The sequence below is a fragment of the Brassica rapa genome, chromosome A01 (assembly GCF_000309985.2).
Source record: "Brassica rapa cultivar Chiifu-401-42 chromosome A01, CAAS_Brap_v3.01, whole genome shotgun sequence".
Lineage (NCBI taxonomy): Eukaryota > Viridiplantae > Streptophyta > Magnoliopsida > Brassicales > Brassicaceae > Brassica > Brassica rapa.
The window spans coordinates 28,574,903-28,592,201 of record NC_024795.2 but is presented as its reverse complement, the minus strand read 5'-3'; the positions used below and the strand labels follow the sequence as shown (position 1 = coordinate 28,592,201).

Here is a 17,299-nt window from a genome sequence, read left to right as displayed (position 1 = left end):
GACCAGAAGGTCAGGTTGTGATCGTAGAACATGACACTAACAACAACTTAGAAGCCTCTAAAAATGATGCTTCATGGACTGACGTTGTCGTCACTTCGGCACCATGACCCTTCAATTTTTCTCTAATGATCCACTTAACACACTGGATAATCACACATTCATAATGGATCAATATATGGAACGGCATTAAAAAACTTTACATGAAGTTTGAGTTTAAAAACTCAATTGTTACCTCACTACTCTACAAACAACTAAGTATACAATGTTACGCCACCAAACAAGATTACCAATAGAGGTGACCACTACTATTATTATAAGCACTATGTTTGTCTATTTCATTTTAAGCCGGTTTCACTTTCATACGTTAGAATATAATTCACAACAGAATAACTATTATGTACTGCACAAATATAATTTAATACATGATTTACATCTCTTTTTAATAAAAAATTTTCATTGCTATTTTATGAAAACAATTCGTCTATTTAACGGTTTCCAAAATTTTAGTTTTGTTATGTCCTACATGAAAATTTTCTCAGAAACAAAAAAAAATTTATTTAGTAAATTATACAACAAACAAACAAAAGAATTCACAAATTTATATAATCCAGATGTCAAACAATCCGCGCGTAGCGCGGACAAACCACTAGTGTGAAATAAAACTTTATAACTTACCTCATTAAAAAAAAACTTGTTCTAATTACTAGTCGGTTTTGATCTTTACAGAATTATTTGGGTCTCGGCCCATAAATATCCAAAACTTTTACTTGCTTCATTTAGAAATTCGAATTACTAGTCAGTTTCGGCCTTTAGAAAATTATTTGGATCTCGGCCCAGACATCTAAGAGTATATATAAAAGATATATCTAGGTTAAAGAAAGATATTAGGGTTAAGAGCCAAAAGAATCAAACAGTGAGAGGCGGAGTTGAAAAGAGTCATGAAAAGGGTCAAGAGGTCTGAGAAACCAGACGAAAGGAAATGTAAACGATCCGTTTAAGAAGCTTCCAAATGACATGAACGTAGTGATTCTCATGAAACTGCCGCCGGGATCCATAGCCAGGCTCCATTTCGCTTCTAAACACTTGTCATCGATAATCCTCGACAAAAAGTTCACCGAGTTGTACATGACTCGATCTTCAACTCAGTCGCGTCATCTTGTCTCAGTGCACGGTGGCCGCGAGTACGTGAAGATGCAGCGCTTTCACTCCATCTCTCAAGAGTATCCGTTGTCTTCTAATCATGACAAGGTTAGTTGTAAACTGGATCCGTATGGACCGTATCTAACGTATGAATTTACTCCACCTGTTCGCGGCTTGATCTGCGGTCGGAACGGTACCAAGGTGAAGGTCGGAAACCCTAGCACGGGTCAGTTCGTATTTTTACCTAGAGTCAAAACGATTAAGAAAAACATATTATCTGTTTTTGGATATGATCCAGTTAATGATGTGTACAAAGTGTTGTGCATGACGGTGGTATCTAAACGTAGTAACATATCTCGTGGTGTTGCACCTTGTGATGCTATGTCGGAGGAGCATCAAGTGATCACTGTAGGAGCTAAACAAAAATGGAGAATGATCGAGTGTAAGTATCCACATCGTCATTATTCTGGAAGTCAAGGGATATGCAGAGATGGGGTTATGTATTATTTAGCTTCTTACAAAGAAAAAAGTTCTCTAATGAGCTTTGATCTGAGTTCTGAACACTTTAATGTTACTAAGCTACCCGAAGATGATACGCTTCAACAGTGTGGTGAGCTGGTGAATCACGCTGGAAAGATAACCATAGCGACTCTACAATGTTTCGGACCAGTTGACCTATGGGTTCTGGAAGATGTCAACAAAGAAATATGGTTAAAAGCTGTTGTCGTGATGCCTCCTCTGGCAGATAGATTTGGACTGTCATATAAGTTCGCATTCAGGGGTATACTTGGTAATGGGGAGATGATATTAACACCGATTACAACCCCTAACCCGTTTTTCTTTCTTTGTTACAATCCGGAGGGGGGGGAATTCAGAAAAATTGTGATTGATGATATTGTACATTACTCTGATGATACTATCCAAGTCTTTTTCGATCATGCAGAGAGTTATATGGTTCTGTGAAAGATGTAATTGTGACATTTGTTAAAACAGTTTATTCAGTCTTTTCATAAATATACAGTTTGGTTTTTGTTCCTCTATAATCTAGTATAGTAGTATACAAGATCGTTCTAGTTTTTTGTAAGTAGCCGTTCTACTTGAACTGTAAAAGTCAATACGTAAAAGCGTTGTGATGTAGATAAAGCAAAATCTTGGACATGGCGTGCTCTCCTCCACCTGCGGTACTTGGCCTCTCGATTCTTAAGGGCTCAGGTTGGCAATGGTCGACTGATCAGCTTCTGGTGGGATATTTGGACACCTTTCGGTAAACTGATTGAATACTTCGGACCTGATGGTCCTCGAGAGCTGTCTATCCCTATTCAGGCCTCCATCTCCGCTGCTTGCAACTCTGAGGGGTGGCTCGTACGCGGGGCAAGGTCGCCTGCTGCTGAGACGCTTCAGATTTTCCTTACCACGATTCCACTTCCCTCCCTTGTGAGTGAAAATGACTCCTTCGTTTGGCATGTTAACGACACTGCTCTAGAAAGGTTCTCGGTCAAACGAACTTGGGAAGTCATGCGTCACAGAGCTCCAACACAACCTTGGTCCTCTTAGATCTGGTTCAAAGGTGCGATACCCCGCCATTCCTTCAATATGTGGCTAGCTCAGCTTGACAGGCTACCCACAAGAGCTCGTCTATCCCAATGGAGCACCAACATCCCATCATCTTGCTGCCTCTGTAATATCTATACAGAAGACAGAGACCATCTCTTCTTTCGCTGTGAATGGAGTGCTGATCTCTGGAACATCTGTCTGTGCAGATTGGGATACTCCTTTGCGGGGTTCCACACGTGGTTAGCTTTCTCCGAATGGCTTAGCCTGCGTGACATAATTGTTCCTAGGTTACTCAAGCATCTAGTGGCCTCTGCAACTATCTACTCAATTTGGTCTGAAAGGAACAAGCGCTATCATGATAACATATCATCGTCTCCAACAACCATCTTCAAACTACTAGACCGTTTCATTAGAGATGCAATTCTGTCCAAGAGGAATCAAAAACAGAGCTGCGGACTAATGCAACACTGGCTTTCTAGGGAGTGAAATTCTTGCTCTTCCTCTCATATGCTTTACCTTGTTTTTATTATTTTTGCCAAGGTAAACCATAGTATGAAACAACCGATTGTAATAATTTACAAACTCTACCCATTTTAATGGAATTCACATTTTGGCAAAAAAAAAAAAAAGCGTTGTGATGAAAACTTAATCTAGCATACAAGACCATTCTTGATTAAAGGGAATTCAGTTTCCACTTGAGACTCACCTTCTTCAGGCCATTTTACGTCCAATTTTATTTTATTTTGTCGTAAAGATTTTCATTGCACCAAAAAAAAATTTTTTTTATTAATTTTTGTAAAAAGAGGCTCACCTTGCAATTTCCCATATATTAAACACCCCATTGTAAAGCAATACTTGAATACAAAGGAGGGAATTAGAATGGCCGTGAAAATTGAGGGTTGTATTTGCAAATCTCCTAACTATGTACAAAGATATATACCAGGGCTTCATTTTTGTTCTCGTCAAAGATAGAACCATGAAAAAAGCGAGGAGGAAGGAGACGACCGGGACCAATCAACAATGTCTTACGATGAAACAAGATGAAAAAGATCCGTTTTCAATCATTCCTCTCAATCTGATCGTAGAGATTCTCATGAAAATTCCGACCAAATTTGTAGCCAGCCTAGTCTTGGTTTCAAAAAAATGGCTATCAATAATCCGTCGCAAAGATTTTATCAACCTGTACATGTCTCGATCCTCGAATCGGACGCGTCTTCTCTTCACAATCTTCCGCATGCACGGGAGAGAGCAGTTCTTACAAACCTGCTCCCAGGTTGATCCATCTTCTAATGATCATCGTCATAGGTTAAACATAACTCAACACCGTATGCATGTGTATGCTTTTTCTCCACCCATCCGCGGCTTGATCTGCCGTCAAATGGATTCTAAAGTGGTGATTGCAAACCCTAGCACGGGCCAGCTCTTAACGTTACCTAGAGTCAAAACTATTAGAAGAGGTGTATTATCCTTTTTAGGGTATGATCCAATGAATGATCTGTATAAAGTCTTGTGCATGACGGTACTAGGAGGTCATCAAGGAGGTCATCAAAGACGTTCACAAGTTGTGTCAGAGGAGCATCAAGTTTACACTCTAGGAGGAGGTCAACAAAAATGGAGAATGATTGAATGTGAGCATCCTCATCTTCCTCCTCCTACCTCTTGTGTACCTGCTAAATGTATATGCATAAATGGGATACTATATTATTTAGGGGGGGGAGGGGAGAATTACACAGAGGAATCTCTAAGATCTTGTTTAGCCAAAGAATCTGCTTTTTCATTGTTCTTGCGAGAAATATGAAAAAAAAATGATAAAATTAAAAATATCTTTGACAATACCTACAATTTTCTTCGACTGATGTTTGTCGTTGATTGCTCCCATGAGCGTTGAGCTGTCGGAGCAAACCCATAGCTTTGAGAGCTTCATTGTTGCCGCCATGCAGAGGCCCGATCGGACTGCTAGTGCTTCTACGATTAGTGAGGAGTAGCTATCAACCTTGTATATACATATTGCTGCATACATTTATATAAAGAAACAAAATTCCTCTTATAACTCATGCCCAGTGGAATATACAATTGTAACGTTGCTTTCTCTCGGAGTCCAAAATTCGATATTTGGAGCTAATTATGCATCTAACGTTGAACGTTCAGAGGATACGAAAAGAGATTGGTGTATTTAGTACAAAACAAGCACTCAGGGGGTATTTAGTACAAATAATACTATTTGGGTATGTTTTGTAATAATTAATATAGTGTGAGGGTATAACATTCAAATTTATTGGAAGATAAAAAAATCACCTCTCGAATCTTCTTTAAAACCTAGAAAGCCTACTAGCTTCTTCAGATTCCTGATAATCAGACACGAACTCTCGTTTCGCCGACCCGGAACTAACTCCGACACAACAAAGTCACTACAAAGTTTCACTAACTCGTCAGAGAAACAAGCTTATTAGTTGTCTGCCATGGCTGCTCCTGATGCTTCTACTGCTCTTGCAGGTCTGCTCTCTTCCTGCTTCTATACAAAGATGAATCAATCTCTTTCCTTTGAATGCGTAGAGATTCCTTTATGGGTTGTCATACTTCTCTTTAGTTGAATTGATCTGATGAATAAAGTTCTATTTTTTAATTGGCTCTGTTTTGGCTCTCTTCTATGTGTTAGAAAGATGTATCAATCTCTTCTCATTGAATGCATAGAGATTCCTTGATGGGTTTTGATACTTCTCTTTAGTTGAATTGATCTGATGAATAAAGTTCACTTTTTTAATTTGCTCTGTTTTAGCTCCTCCTCTGCCTTCTTCTATGTATTTGAAAGATGTTTCAGTCTCTTTCCTTTGAATGCATAGAGATTCCTTGATGGGTTTTGATACTTCTCTTTAGTTGAATTGAGCTGATGAATAAAGTTCACTTTTTTAATTTGCTCTGTTTTGGCTCTCTTCCTTATGTGTGAGAAAGATGCATCAACCTCTTTTCTATGAATGCATCTAGATTCCTTGATGGGTTTTGATACTTCTCTTTACTTGAATTAATCTGATTAATAAAGCTCACTTTTTTTTTAAATTGGCTCTGTTTTGGGGTATTGAAGAGTTTACAAATTGTTAGTTTTGAATCTCTAACTTCTTGTTCTTTGGATTGTTACTTTCAGCGAGGGAGAAAGTTCAGCAGTTTCTAAATGCAGCTATTACTGGAAACCTTGAGTTCCTTAAGAGTGAGTTTCGTTAATCAATCAACATGCCCTTATGTTATTACATTGCATCTCTTTATCTCTGATGTATCTTGCTTCACCAAGCAGATGTTGCTAATCAGCTTGATGAAGGCAAAGGGCTAAAGCAAACTGTGGAGAGCGTCAAAGACGCAAACAAACGTGGTGCGCTTCACTTCGCCGCAAGGGAAGGACAAACTGAGATATGCAGATATCTCTTGGAAGAGCTGAAACTCGACGCCAACACAAAAGATGAAGCTGGGGATACTCCACTTGTTCATGCTGCGAGGCAAGGACAGATTGATACGGCTAAGTATCTTTTAGACCACGGAGCTGATCCTAACATAGCAAGTGAGCTAGGAGCTACTGCATTGCATCATGCTGCTGGGACAGGTTTGTTTGTTGATTAAACTCTTGTTTATTATTCGTTTCACCTTCTAAGTGTTGTGTTTTGCTTATCATTAGGGAACATTGAGTTGGTTAAGGAACTGCTTTCTAGAGGTGTTCCGGTGGATTCTGAAAGCGAGTCTGGCACACCGTTAATATGGGCTGCTGGCCATGACCAGAAAGATGCGGTGGAAGTCTTGTTAGAGCACAATGCCAATGTAAACTCTTGTGTATATATATTTTTCAATGTTCTAAAAATCGCTAGGTGGTGGTTAGGCGTCTTATAGAGGATTATTGTTTAGGCGGGCACCTAGACCGATTTTTTAACACTAATATATTTAGTTTAAGTTACACCAAATCTGTAGTGTTCAATGAAAATTAAAGTTTGTTTTTTATAATGATTTTGCAGCCTAACGCTGAGACAGAAGATAATGTCACGCCACTGTTATCTGCAGTAGCAGCTGGTTCTGTGGCATGCTTAGAGCTCTTAGTCAAGGTTTGAGATGTTTATTATTTGTAGTCTTGTTATACATTTTAGATCAAGCTTGGTTCTTATTATGTTAACTACAGGCAGGTGCCAAGGCCAATGTGTTTGCTGGTGGTGCAACTCCGTTGCACATTGCTGCTGATATTGGAGATCTTGAGTTAATCAACTGTTTACTCAAAGCTGGAGCTGATCCTAATCAGAAAGACGAGGAAGGCAATAGGGCATTAGAAGTTGCAGCTTTGAGAGAGAACAGGAAGATTGTTGAGACTCTCTTCCCCTTGACAACAAAACCTGAATCTGTTTCGGAGTGGACAGTAGATGGTGTTCTTGCTCACGTGGAATCAAACAAAGAACAAGAGGAGAACAGCTCAAGCAAGGAAAAATCTGGAGAGAGTGGGATCAAGAAAGACCTTCCTGAGGTCTCTCCAGAGGCGAAGGCTAAAGCAGCAGAAGCTAAAGCAAGAGGACAAGACGCTTTCCATAGAAAGGATTACCAGATGGCCATTGACGCCTACACACAAGTACTCATTCAACAACTAAAACTATTTTCTGAGTACTTTATTTTTAAGTGCATTTTTGTGATGTTTTCTTTGAATCAAGGCTATTGATTTTGACCCTACGGATCATACGTTGCTCTCAAACCGAAGCATCTGCTGGTTGCGGTTAGGACAAGCTGAGCATGCCTTATCTGATGCTAAAGCCTGCAGAGAACTAAAACCTGATTGGCCTAAAGGTTGTTTCAGAGAAGGCGCTGCTCTTCGTTTGCTACAGGTAATTAAAAAAGCCTTTGATTTTTTTAACATTGAAAGAGTATAGTTCACTGAGTTATCTATGAATCTCCAGAGGTTTGATGAAGCAGCCAATGCTTTTTATGAGGGAGTGTTGCTAAGCCCTGAAAGCAAAGAACTTATTGATGCTTTCAGGTTTGTTTTGAAACCCTTATGATGTTTGGTTTTTTTAACCGGTTTGTATCGGTTTATAACTGATGTTTTTTTTCTCTCTCTTTGTTCTACAGAGAAGCTGTAGATGCTGGAAGGAAGTTTCATGGCAAGGACAAGATTACAGACAAATCATAAGATCCTCTGAGAGATGTGTCTATTTATTTTAGTATCTGTATGAAGTTTTGGTCTGCTTCTTACCTTGGTGATTTGGTCTTCTCCTTATGGAGTTGTCTGTTTCTTACTTAAATGTGCTTAAAACTTCAACAAAAAAAACTTCAGGAACAAAGTTTTGTTTGTGGTCGGATTTGGTTTAAATTTATAAATTTTAAAACAAGTTAATGCATGTTCTTGGTGTATTAATCCATAGTAATTCAGATCAAATTTATCAAGAAAATAGATGACTAAATTATAAACAAAAATCAAAGTTGTCACCTATTGTTTGTTTGAGGCAATGGATGACAGAGTTAGCATCAATAATGGAGCATGCATATATTAAAGACATTGTTTATTTTATGTGTAATTCATTACAAATATTGTTCCCCAACAACTCTACATTGTCCACATGCTCTGGCCCGTTCCACTATCACACATTACCTTGATCTATTTAAAGTCTTTTCATAAATGTTTCACGAAGAAATGACAAGAACATCAAGTGGAGAAACTATTATATGGAGTACTTGTTTGTTTTACGATCATTTAAAGGGAGTACAATATGGTCCAAAATGATATAATGAGTTTACAGTGCGAGTGTGCGACAAAGGCAAATAATGAAATACACTAAACGTGAATGATAATTTGTCACGTCAAAGTAACACATTAAGATGTCTTAAGTAATGGATACTTAGTATATAGACAAATACAAATGCGTAAAAACAAAAAAGTTGTTCAAAACATAGACGCAAGCTAATAAGATATACATATTTATATATGTATATATAATGCATGTAACAAAAAGGGTTTATTTTATAAAATGTAATACACCACAACAATATTATTATTTATTCGAATACCAAAAAATATTATTTATGATAGTATACGCAAACTCCCTGCTCAGAACTGTAGTTTCGAGCCGGTTTGGCTTTATCTGTTTCAGACATCCAACCGGTTCGAACCGGTCTTTCTTCCTTTTTAGGGAAATCTTAAAATGTCACCAAGAGCTCTCATCTTCTGTTCTTGCACTTTTCCAAAGCCCTTGGAGCTGCAATCAATCAAACTAGATTAACAAACAAGCGCACAAAATCTTATGGTATATATACAGTAAACTTTGGATTAAGAATATTAACCAAGTCCGATTGCTTCTGATCCCTTCATAATTCTTATGCGTTTGCATGAATCAACAAACATCCTAAAAAAAAATCCAAACGAAGCGTAAATAAATATTTGTTCTATAGCTGCAACAAAAATAAATAAACTATGTAAATTAATTGATACTCACTCCCACGGTACGTCTCCTACAAGCATCCAGTCTCCATCTTTATCTTCATAAGTTGGAACATAATCTGATCCGTTCAAAAGATCGATCAATTTACCCTCATTCACAATATCTTTCATTCCTTGCGGTCCATAGCTGCCTGTAAAAGAGTTTAGAATATATTAAATAAAGAGTTTAAGTTTTTAATAGACATATTATTATATTTTTTTAATAGACATATTATAATACATTATATTTTTCTTTTTTAATTACCTATGGTAAAAGAGCTGAACATTTTGCTTAATGCATCCGAGAGATCTTGGTAAGTTTTGTAGAGTTTCAAATCAATTTTTCTTAGGTACGGTGCACCGTCCATGCTAACCTTCACGTAAGCTGCGGTAGCACCAATGGAGGCAGAGGAGGTGGCTCCGTTGCTGCCGGAAGTCTTTTCCGTTGCTTGGACGGCATCTCCGGTGGTTGGCTTTGGGCCTGACATGACGTTCTTCCGGAAAGATCGTACCGGTGGCCATCCCACAACTTGTGCCCTGAAATTCCGTAAATATACTAAATTGTTAATTTCAAACATATTATTCAATGTATTTTATATCAAGATTTGTGAATCATCTAGTTGCTTCAGACGTCTTGGACGTTGGATGGCTGTAATTGTCCAAATATTAATTTAATTTTTATCTTTTTCTCCAATATATAAAGTAAAGATTCCTTATGTTTTGTATTTTTCTTAATTCTTCCCGACCAAAAACCTAAACATGCACTCATCATCCTAGCTACGTAAGGTTATTTATAAATCAAAAATGTAAATATCTTCGTAAAGCTAAGTGAAAACATGGAGCAAAACTAAAGGAAACAAATGAAAAATCACAACCTTATGAGATTTTTTTGCATAATGTTACTCTAGTTAACTTATTCATTCAACGTGTTAAAGCCTATAAGCCAAACCATGACCGGATCGCAAAATCTAATTTTGTCGAGTCTATCCACAAATATTATAATATCTCAATACATTTAGGACATCTACTTATAAGTAAAGAGTTGACAATATATAAAAAGTAAATATTAATACAAATAGAGACTGAAATTTAGTTTCTTACTTGGCCGGTGGTTTTACGACCTTCTCCTTCATATTCACTAAATCAACTTCAGAAACTGAACCCATAGCCGTTGAAGAAAGATTCAATTTGAGATCAACGGTCTCAGAGAATCCTCTTTTCCCGTTGTTTTTCGCAGCCATGCCTCCTCCGTGATTCTCACCCGGCAGCCCTAACCTCAGCTCCGTTGCCTCAAAATTAATCATCTTGCTTGATAAATGTTTAGTAACGAGTAATAAATTAGGTAATCAGAAAACGAGTAAGAGATCAAAAGATTGTCCTGTTGCTAGGGCTTTTTTAGTTCTTTTGATGTGTTCGTTTTGTAACTAAAACGTTTCAAGAGAGAGAGAAGGATGTGAAATGTGTTGAAAACTACGAAGGGATAAATATTGGATCGTGTGTGGTACAGAATATATATAATTGATGTTTATGATTTGAACGGGTGCTATGCAGCCACGTGAATGCCGGGATTCGTAGGACCGTCAAGGGTGTTGTCGGGAGAGGATGGTGTCATGAGTGGCGTCATCATTACTCAGAATAATTGCGGCCAAGCCAGTCGGCAAAGGCCAAGTTGGCACAGTTTTTCCTTTTTCCGAATATATCCACCAGAAATTAAATAATAAAATTATTATGTATTCAATGCTAAAATATGAATTACTTTAGCTTTTTATCCTTACTAGAAAACGTATTTCTCTGCTTTTTAGTACTTTAATTGAACAGTTTCAATTATATAGGACTATGGCTATGTGGAGTTTCATCTACGTTATTAAAAAATCAATCTTATACTCTTTAACTTCTGTAAAAGAGAACCAATAATATTAACAAAAGAGCGTTTGTCGGAAATTAATTAAAATGGAACAAAATAACAGCTAAGACGATATGGGACCCACATATATCGAAGCTGTCAGCTTCAAACATGTGTTTTGATTCAGTGGATTCGGTGTCCTTCTTGTAGGACCCGCCATTCCCAAAGGTTGTGCTTGTGCCTGCCTTTTTTAAAGATTATTTTCATTAAATTTACTTATTTATAATCTTAGATATAACAAATGATTGAAATAAATGAATAAAAGCTAAATGGTTGACAAAAAAAAATGAATAAAAGCTAAATGTAAATAAACTAAAGTCTTGTCTGCCATTGCGTTTTCGACTTTTCGCACTATACTTCCCACATTTGCCTTGTTTGTAAATTTATGGATTGCTGTGAAGTCGAAAGAAAAATAGCGATTATGGTATATATTAATCAGGTAATTCTGAATAAAGATGATTACCAATTTCAGATGTCTTGCATTATGTAATAGGAGAACATTCCTTTGATCGTTGATTAGTACTATATGAAAAAAAATTGGGATTAATATAATGATGTATAAAAATGATTAACTCAACGGTACAGTTATTTAATTAGACAGTTGAAGTGGATCCTGCCTTAGTGCCTTGTATGAAAATCACTGAACAAACGACATAGCAAATTAAGGCAATGAAAATATGTGATTCTAGCATCTAGACATGACCGGTTTATTGGCAGAAAAAGAAAGCTAGGCACAACCAACGGGGTTGGACTAGTGGTCTTCGAAAGATAACCCCAATACGGCTATCCGCGGTTCGATTTCTGTTGGTCATCCGAATTGCTTTAAATGGTAAGAATATATGGCTGCTGCGAGTTTTATTTGATTAGTCGGTTGACCTTAATCACCAAATATTATAAAAAAAAAGCTAGGCACAAGATCTTTACAACACGTTGAAATAATCACGATTTTACAGGGAAACATAATCTCCTTACTGATCTTCACTATTTTGAAGATTAGTTGGTAAAAGCACTTTTAACTTATCGTCAGTCAACATTTTTGAGGCAAACATAGCATTTGCTAATCTGTTGGTTGTGTGGTGTCTATCTATACAATATTTAGAGCCGTAAGCAGCTTTTACATTTAAATCTTGATAACACTTTCAGTGGAAACATTTCAAAGTCAAATGTCTCATTTTCAAGAATGAGCACAATAACATTAGCGTAAATAAAAATAAATGTCTCATTGCAAATTATAAAAACAGAATGATAAATGAAATTGATCATCAACATCATTTATTGATAAACATGATGATACCCATGCATGATTACGATGGAAGAATCTGACCTAATAAATTGTATGTCAAGTTGACAACGACTTCATCTCGATCTACATGATAAGAATTATATATATATACAAAAAAAGAACTATATATGTGTGTGTATAAAAACAATACAGTATAATAAGAAAATTTGATTAAGAAAAAAGAAAAAAAAATTGATCAACAAAGACCGTTACTGTTTAAATATCCCTCGGTATACATTCCTCCATAGACGTGAGGTCGAGGAAATAAATGGGTAACCAAGTGATGGTAGTCTAATGATAATTTTTGGGTTTAGTATGTATCTACATTAGTTTTGGATTCGATTTTTTTTTAGAACTAAATTATCATTATTTAGTTAGTTTGAGTTTGGATTTCGTCATAAATAGTTTACATGGTTGATCGTAATAGAAGATCGGTCATCTGGTATTAGTTGAAAAATATTCCAAACTCGAGTTAGTACGGTAGTTGGTACATTCTATAGCATTAAGTGTGTTCCTTCCAGGCCGACCAAAAGCTTTTATTAAAAAAAGTGAAATAAATGGTTCACGCGGCCGGAAAGGTGCAAACAAAAATACAGATGTACCCTCGTGTGGGCTGGGCCCAGTGACAATCATGTCTTGTTCTTCACTGTCCAATAACATTACAAATACACACGTGTGCTCCTACTAAACGCATGAATGAATATTGGATAATGGATAGTGCCTTTGATCGGGCCTGATCACCTTAAGGCCCCTTAACAGTTAACGCGGTCGACTTTTCACCTGGCTTGGCTACGTACAAGAGCGGCCTTTTCAAAGTTTTCACTCCCTTTAGTGCCTACATGTTGCAGCTACGTGGCCGTTGGTTCAAACCCGTTGTACTAGGTGGATACATTGGGGATATATCTCATCTACTAATATGAAAATATATGCAATTGGGAATAACGAAACTCGAATCTAGGTGATGGAACAATGTTATTTAGCTATTATAATTCGTTGCGCACTGGTAACAATAGGCAATAACAGGTTCTAGTCTATTCCAATTTTTAAAAACTTGAAGTAGTGAAGAAGAAAAGAAAACAACAACAGAACACTGCAAGTCAAAGTGATAAAACGATCATTATAATTATAACCCTTTTGTTTGCTCAGTGGTCTTCAATCTTTTTCAACCCCTTCATATCAGTCGTCTCCACCCTGTAAGTATGGTATAAAAGAGCTAAGCGTCTAAGCTCTACATTCTCTTCAGATAGTAACAAAAGGTTTTTGAGAGACTTACGTTGAACCGTAGAGAGCGATCTTCTGGACCTTTGTGACCTCAGAATCCGACTGGTTATCTTCAATGAAGATCGTCAAGCTTGAATTAAATATAACAAAGACGGTTAGCTCGAGCTTGTGATTTTGCTGAGTAAGTATTATAAACAGAAGATGGTAAAAGCCTTTACCTACGAACATTCTGAAACTTGACATATTTAAGGACCACCGGCTTTCCCTGTACATGGATTTGAACAGAAAGGTCTCAACACAGATTGATCATCACTAAATGAATAAAGTTAGATCTCAAAAGTGTCTTTACCTTGAGGTTCTCTTCAGTTAGTTCAGCGGTGTCACTTGGAGGAAAATCATTGACATTACTGTATTAAAGAGTTTTGAGTTGATAAACTTGGAAATCATCTAGTTCGATAGGGATAAAGATAATATTCACATTACCTGAAACACATGTGCTCTTTGTTTGAGAAAAACTTCACTGTTTTAGGACCTGAAAAGTTATCAGTAAGCAGAAGTTTAAGCTCAACAACAAGTCAAAACTAAAATATAGAAAACATATTTTACCAATGTTTCTTTAAAGCATTACCTTCCTCTTCAGGGCCTTTGATAGCAAAGGAATGTAGTTTGATAACTTGGTTAAAAGGAATATAGATTAGAAGCTGTTCATCAGCATCACTCTCTAAGTTTAAACCCGCATCTTCTCTATACCCCTACACCACAAACAAGCAAATCAATCTCAGCTCATGAAACATCACTAGAGAATCAAACAATTCGAATACTATAGTTTTCACAAGGTCATGAAACAACAACATAAAATCAAACAATTCAAAAGCTATAGTTTCTAGTAGGCTGCTGGTTAATTCAAGTTCAGATGTCAAAGAAAATCAAGAGCCAATAATTTAGCAAAAATCTAATATTATTCCAACAAAAAAAAAGAAACAGTTTCAAACTCATCTATAAACCTATGCAAATACTCACACAAACAAACAAAAATTGGTATAAAGACAGAACTAGTAATAACTAGTACCTGTTTGAGAGCGTTGGGCAAGGAATGAGTTGAGCTTTGGTTGAGGCATTGAACACCAGACCAGTCAATGAAATCTAACAGATCAACCTGACAAAAAAATCAAAACACAACCAATCAAACTTAAGAGAATCCTTACATCAAATAATACATTCAAAGATTTAAAATTCTCAAAAGACAGAACCCTATATATATTCTCCCCACCCCCAAATTAAAACTTCTTTTCTAGGCATCCAAGAAAATTAAAAAGTTACGATTAATTCACCTGTCCTTTAGGAATCTGGCTGGATGATTCGGCGGACATCGTGATTTTTTCTTATTTTTTTCCTAAGAAATCTGGAGATCGAGAAAGTAGAAGAATGTAAGTAGACCAGACCTTGCTAGAAGAATATAAAAAGGTTTTATATCTGTTCTCAGAAAAGAATTAAAAAAAAAAAACCTAAAACGTCACCGCATCGTAAAACCTCTGTTTCATTTAGCCGGTTATTAGCTTCACCAACCCTAAAATTATACTCGCATTCCAATATCTTAAAACCAGACCAAAAATTAAACCGGATAATTATTTTGATCACAGTTCAATTAAACTTGATTCAATAATTTTGAATATAAAAATTTTAAAGTAAAGTTACTAAATATTAGGCCTGGAAAGGATCCGGATATCCGAGAAATTTAGAATACCCGGATTCGGATATGTAGATTTAATATCAAGATCTGGATTTGTAGTTTTTGGATATCCGAATTTTGGATATCCGTCTCTATATTCTATTACCAGCGAATATCCAGATCCGGATTCAGATCCATAAAAAAAAATATTTTTTACAAAATAATACTAAATTTTCAAAAATAATACATAAATTAAATATTTATACGATTTATAATATATATGTTTATAATATTGTAAAAACTAAAATATAATATTATAAAATTTTATGCCTAAATATTAATATATAAATTTAAAAATTTAATGTGTTATAAAAATACGGATCCGGATATCCGGACTTAAAAATTAAGATATCTGGATCCGGATTCGGTTTGGATGGATTCAAGATTTTACAATCCGGATTCGGATTCGGACATCCTGGATATCCTATTTTTCGGAATGGATCCGGAACGGATCTCTGGTCGAATCCAGATCTCGGATAATAAATCCCATGTCTACTAAATATATTACATAATTAAAAGATTATATATACTTATACTATTTTTTTTGTTTGGCAAGTTTATATATTTTTGATATTGTCAATGACTCAATATACTGAGATCTAATCTAATTGACCGGTTCATGGTCAAATCTTATCGTACCACGGTTCGGTCCTGTCTTAAAACACCCCCCATACCAACTATAAAAGCTGTCCTGACCTTTCTCTTCCACTCAAAAGTCAAAACCCAACCTTTGTTTTGTTTCTGCCAAACACTTCTCTTCCTCTCTCTCCAATGGCTTCCTTATCCTTCGTCTCATCCTCTCACCTCACTCTCCGCACTCCTTCTCTCACCCTACGCAGAACCTCTCCCTCTTCCTCCTCCGTCTCCTTCTCCGTCAAGGCCCAGTCCGTCGCACTCTCCCAAGACGATCTCAAAAAACTCGCGGCGGAGAAAGCCGTCGAAGCGATCAAACCGGGGATGGTCCTCGGCCTCGGAACCGGATCCACCGCCGCCTTCGCCGTCGACCAAATCGGAAAACTCCTCGCCTCCGGCGAGCTCCACGACATCGTCGGCATCCCGACGTCGAAACGCACCGAGGAGCAGGCCCGGTCCCTAGGGATCCCCCTCGTGGCCCTCGACACGCATCCTCGGATCGACCTCGCCATCGACGGAGCGGACGAGGTGGATCCGAATCTGGACCTGGTCAAGGGGCGAGGAGGCGCGCTTCTCAGGGAGAAGATGGTGGAGGCCGTGGCCGAGAGATTTATCGTTGTTGCGGATGATACGAAGCTAGTGAAAGGGCTGGGAGGGAGTGGTTTAGCGATGCCTGTTGAGGTTGTTCAGTTCTGCTGGAAGTTTAATTTGGTGAGGCTGAGGGATTTGTTTAAGGAGTTTGGGTGTGATGCGAAGCTGAGGGTTGGTGAGGGCGGGGAGGCGTATGTGACGGATAATAGTAATTATATTATTGATTTGTATTTTAAGGAGCCGTTGAAGGATGGGTTTGCTGCGGGGAGGGAGATTGGGAAGTTTGAGGGGGTTGTGGAGCATGGTTTGTTTCTTGGGATGGCTACTTCGGTGATTATTGCTGGGAAGAATGGTGTTGAGGTTATGAACAAGTGAGGTTTTTTTTAAAGTTTGATGTTTGTCTTCTTTGTCTCCTCTGTAATATTGTTGTTACCAGTTGAGTTATTGTAATATCTTCCTTCATGTTCTGCTTCCTCTTTCTGTTTTAGTTGTGACTAAGTTTGCATCTTTTGAATCAATTTTGTAAGGATAAAGCATATATAAGGATCAAAACAATGATCAAAAAATAGTTAGGCTGTAATTTGTAATTATGACTACTAATTAGACAGATGCCTAAACTAATCTTTAAGAAGAGGACACATTGATCTGGGCATACGTGCAATAGATACTGTGGCAGCTTGTAAAAATCACAGGAGGAGACATCATCGAGTTCATATTCTAAATGTAGTGGAGTTGGAAATTGAGAAGATGAAGGAGAAGTGGGTTGATGAGAAGGATGTGTCTCTATGGAGGAATGAGAAGGGTAGATACAAAGCT

General features: G+C 37.2%; 4 protein-coding genes and 1 pseudogene across 4 annotated transcripts; 3 read left to right on the top strand and 2 right to left on the bottom strand.

The window, feature by feature from the left end:
* Positions 1–156: 156 nt before the first annotated feature.
* LOC103850035 lies at positions 157–3,323 on the top strand (annotated as a pseudogene).
* A 1,650-nt stretch (positions 3,324–4,973) lies between these two features.
* On the top strand, positions 4,974–8,048 carry LOC103850031 (putative ankyrin repeat protein RF_0381). Its single transcript, XM_009126735.3, has 9 exons — positions 4,974–5,187; positions 5,834–5,896; positions 5,981–6,283; positions 6,356–6,495; positions 6,687–6,773; positions 6,848–7,285; positions 7,365–7,535; positions 7,608–7,687; positions 7,780–8,048. The coding sequence occupies exons 1-9, from the start codon at positions 5,154–5,156 to the stop codon at positions 7,838–7,840; spliced, it is 1,377 nt and encodes a 458-aa protein (XP_009124983.1). The 5' UTR covers positions 4,974–5,153; the 3' UTR covers positions 7,841–8,048.
* A 414-nt stretch (positions 8,049–8,462) lies between these two features.
* On the bottom strand, positions 8,463–10,621 carry LOC103850030 (auxin-responsive protein IAA16). Its single transcript, XM_009126733.3, has 5 exons — positions 10,226–10,621; positions 9,390–9,661; positions 9,141–9,276; positions 8,989–9,050; positions 8,463–8,903 (listed from the first exon to the last, which is right to left on the bottom strand). The coding sequence occupies exons 1-5, from the start codon at positions 10,426–10,428 to the stop codon at positions 8,866–8,868; spliced, it is 711 nt and encodes a 236-aa protein (XP_009124981.1). The 5' UTR covers positions 10,429–10,621; the 3' UTR covers positions 8,463–8,865.
* A 2,641-nt stretch (positions 10,622–13,262) lies between these two features.
* Positions 13,263–15,078, bottom strand: LOC103850029 (PITH domain-containing protein At3g04780). The gene is made up of 8 exons (XM_009126732.3): positions 14,862–15,078; positions 14,600–14,686; positions 14,159–14,282; positions 14,014–14,062; positions 13,880–13,937; positions 13,749–13,795; positions 13,583–13,660; positions 13,263–13,500 (listed from the first exon to the last, which is right to left on the bottom strand). Exons 1-8 carry the CDS (start codon positions 14,898–14,900, stop codon positions 13,452–13,454), a joined length of 531 nt encoding a protein of 176 aa, XP_009124980.1. The 5' UTR covers positions 14,901–15,078; the 3' UTR covers positions 13,263–13,451.
* An 879-nt stretch (positions 15,079–15,957) lies between these two features.
* Positions 15,958–17,016, top strand: LOC103850028 (probable ribose-5-phosphate isomerase 3, chloroplastic). The gene has a single exon (XM_009126731.3). It carries the CDS (start codon positions 16,031–16,033, stop codon positions 16,856–16,858), a length of 828 nt encoding a protein of 275 aa, XP_009124979.1. The 5' UTR covers positions 15,958–16,030; the 3' UTR covers positions 16,859–17,016.
* The last annotated feature ends 283 nt before the right edge of the window (positions 17,017–17,299 follow it).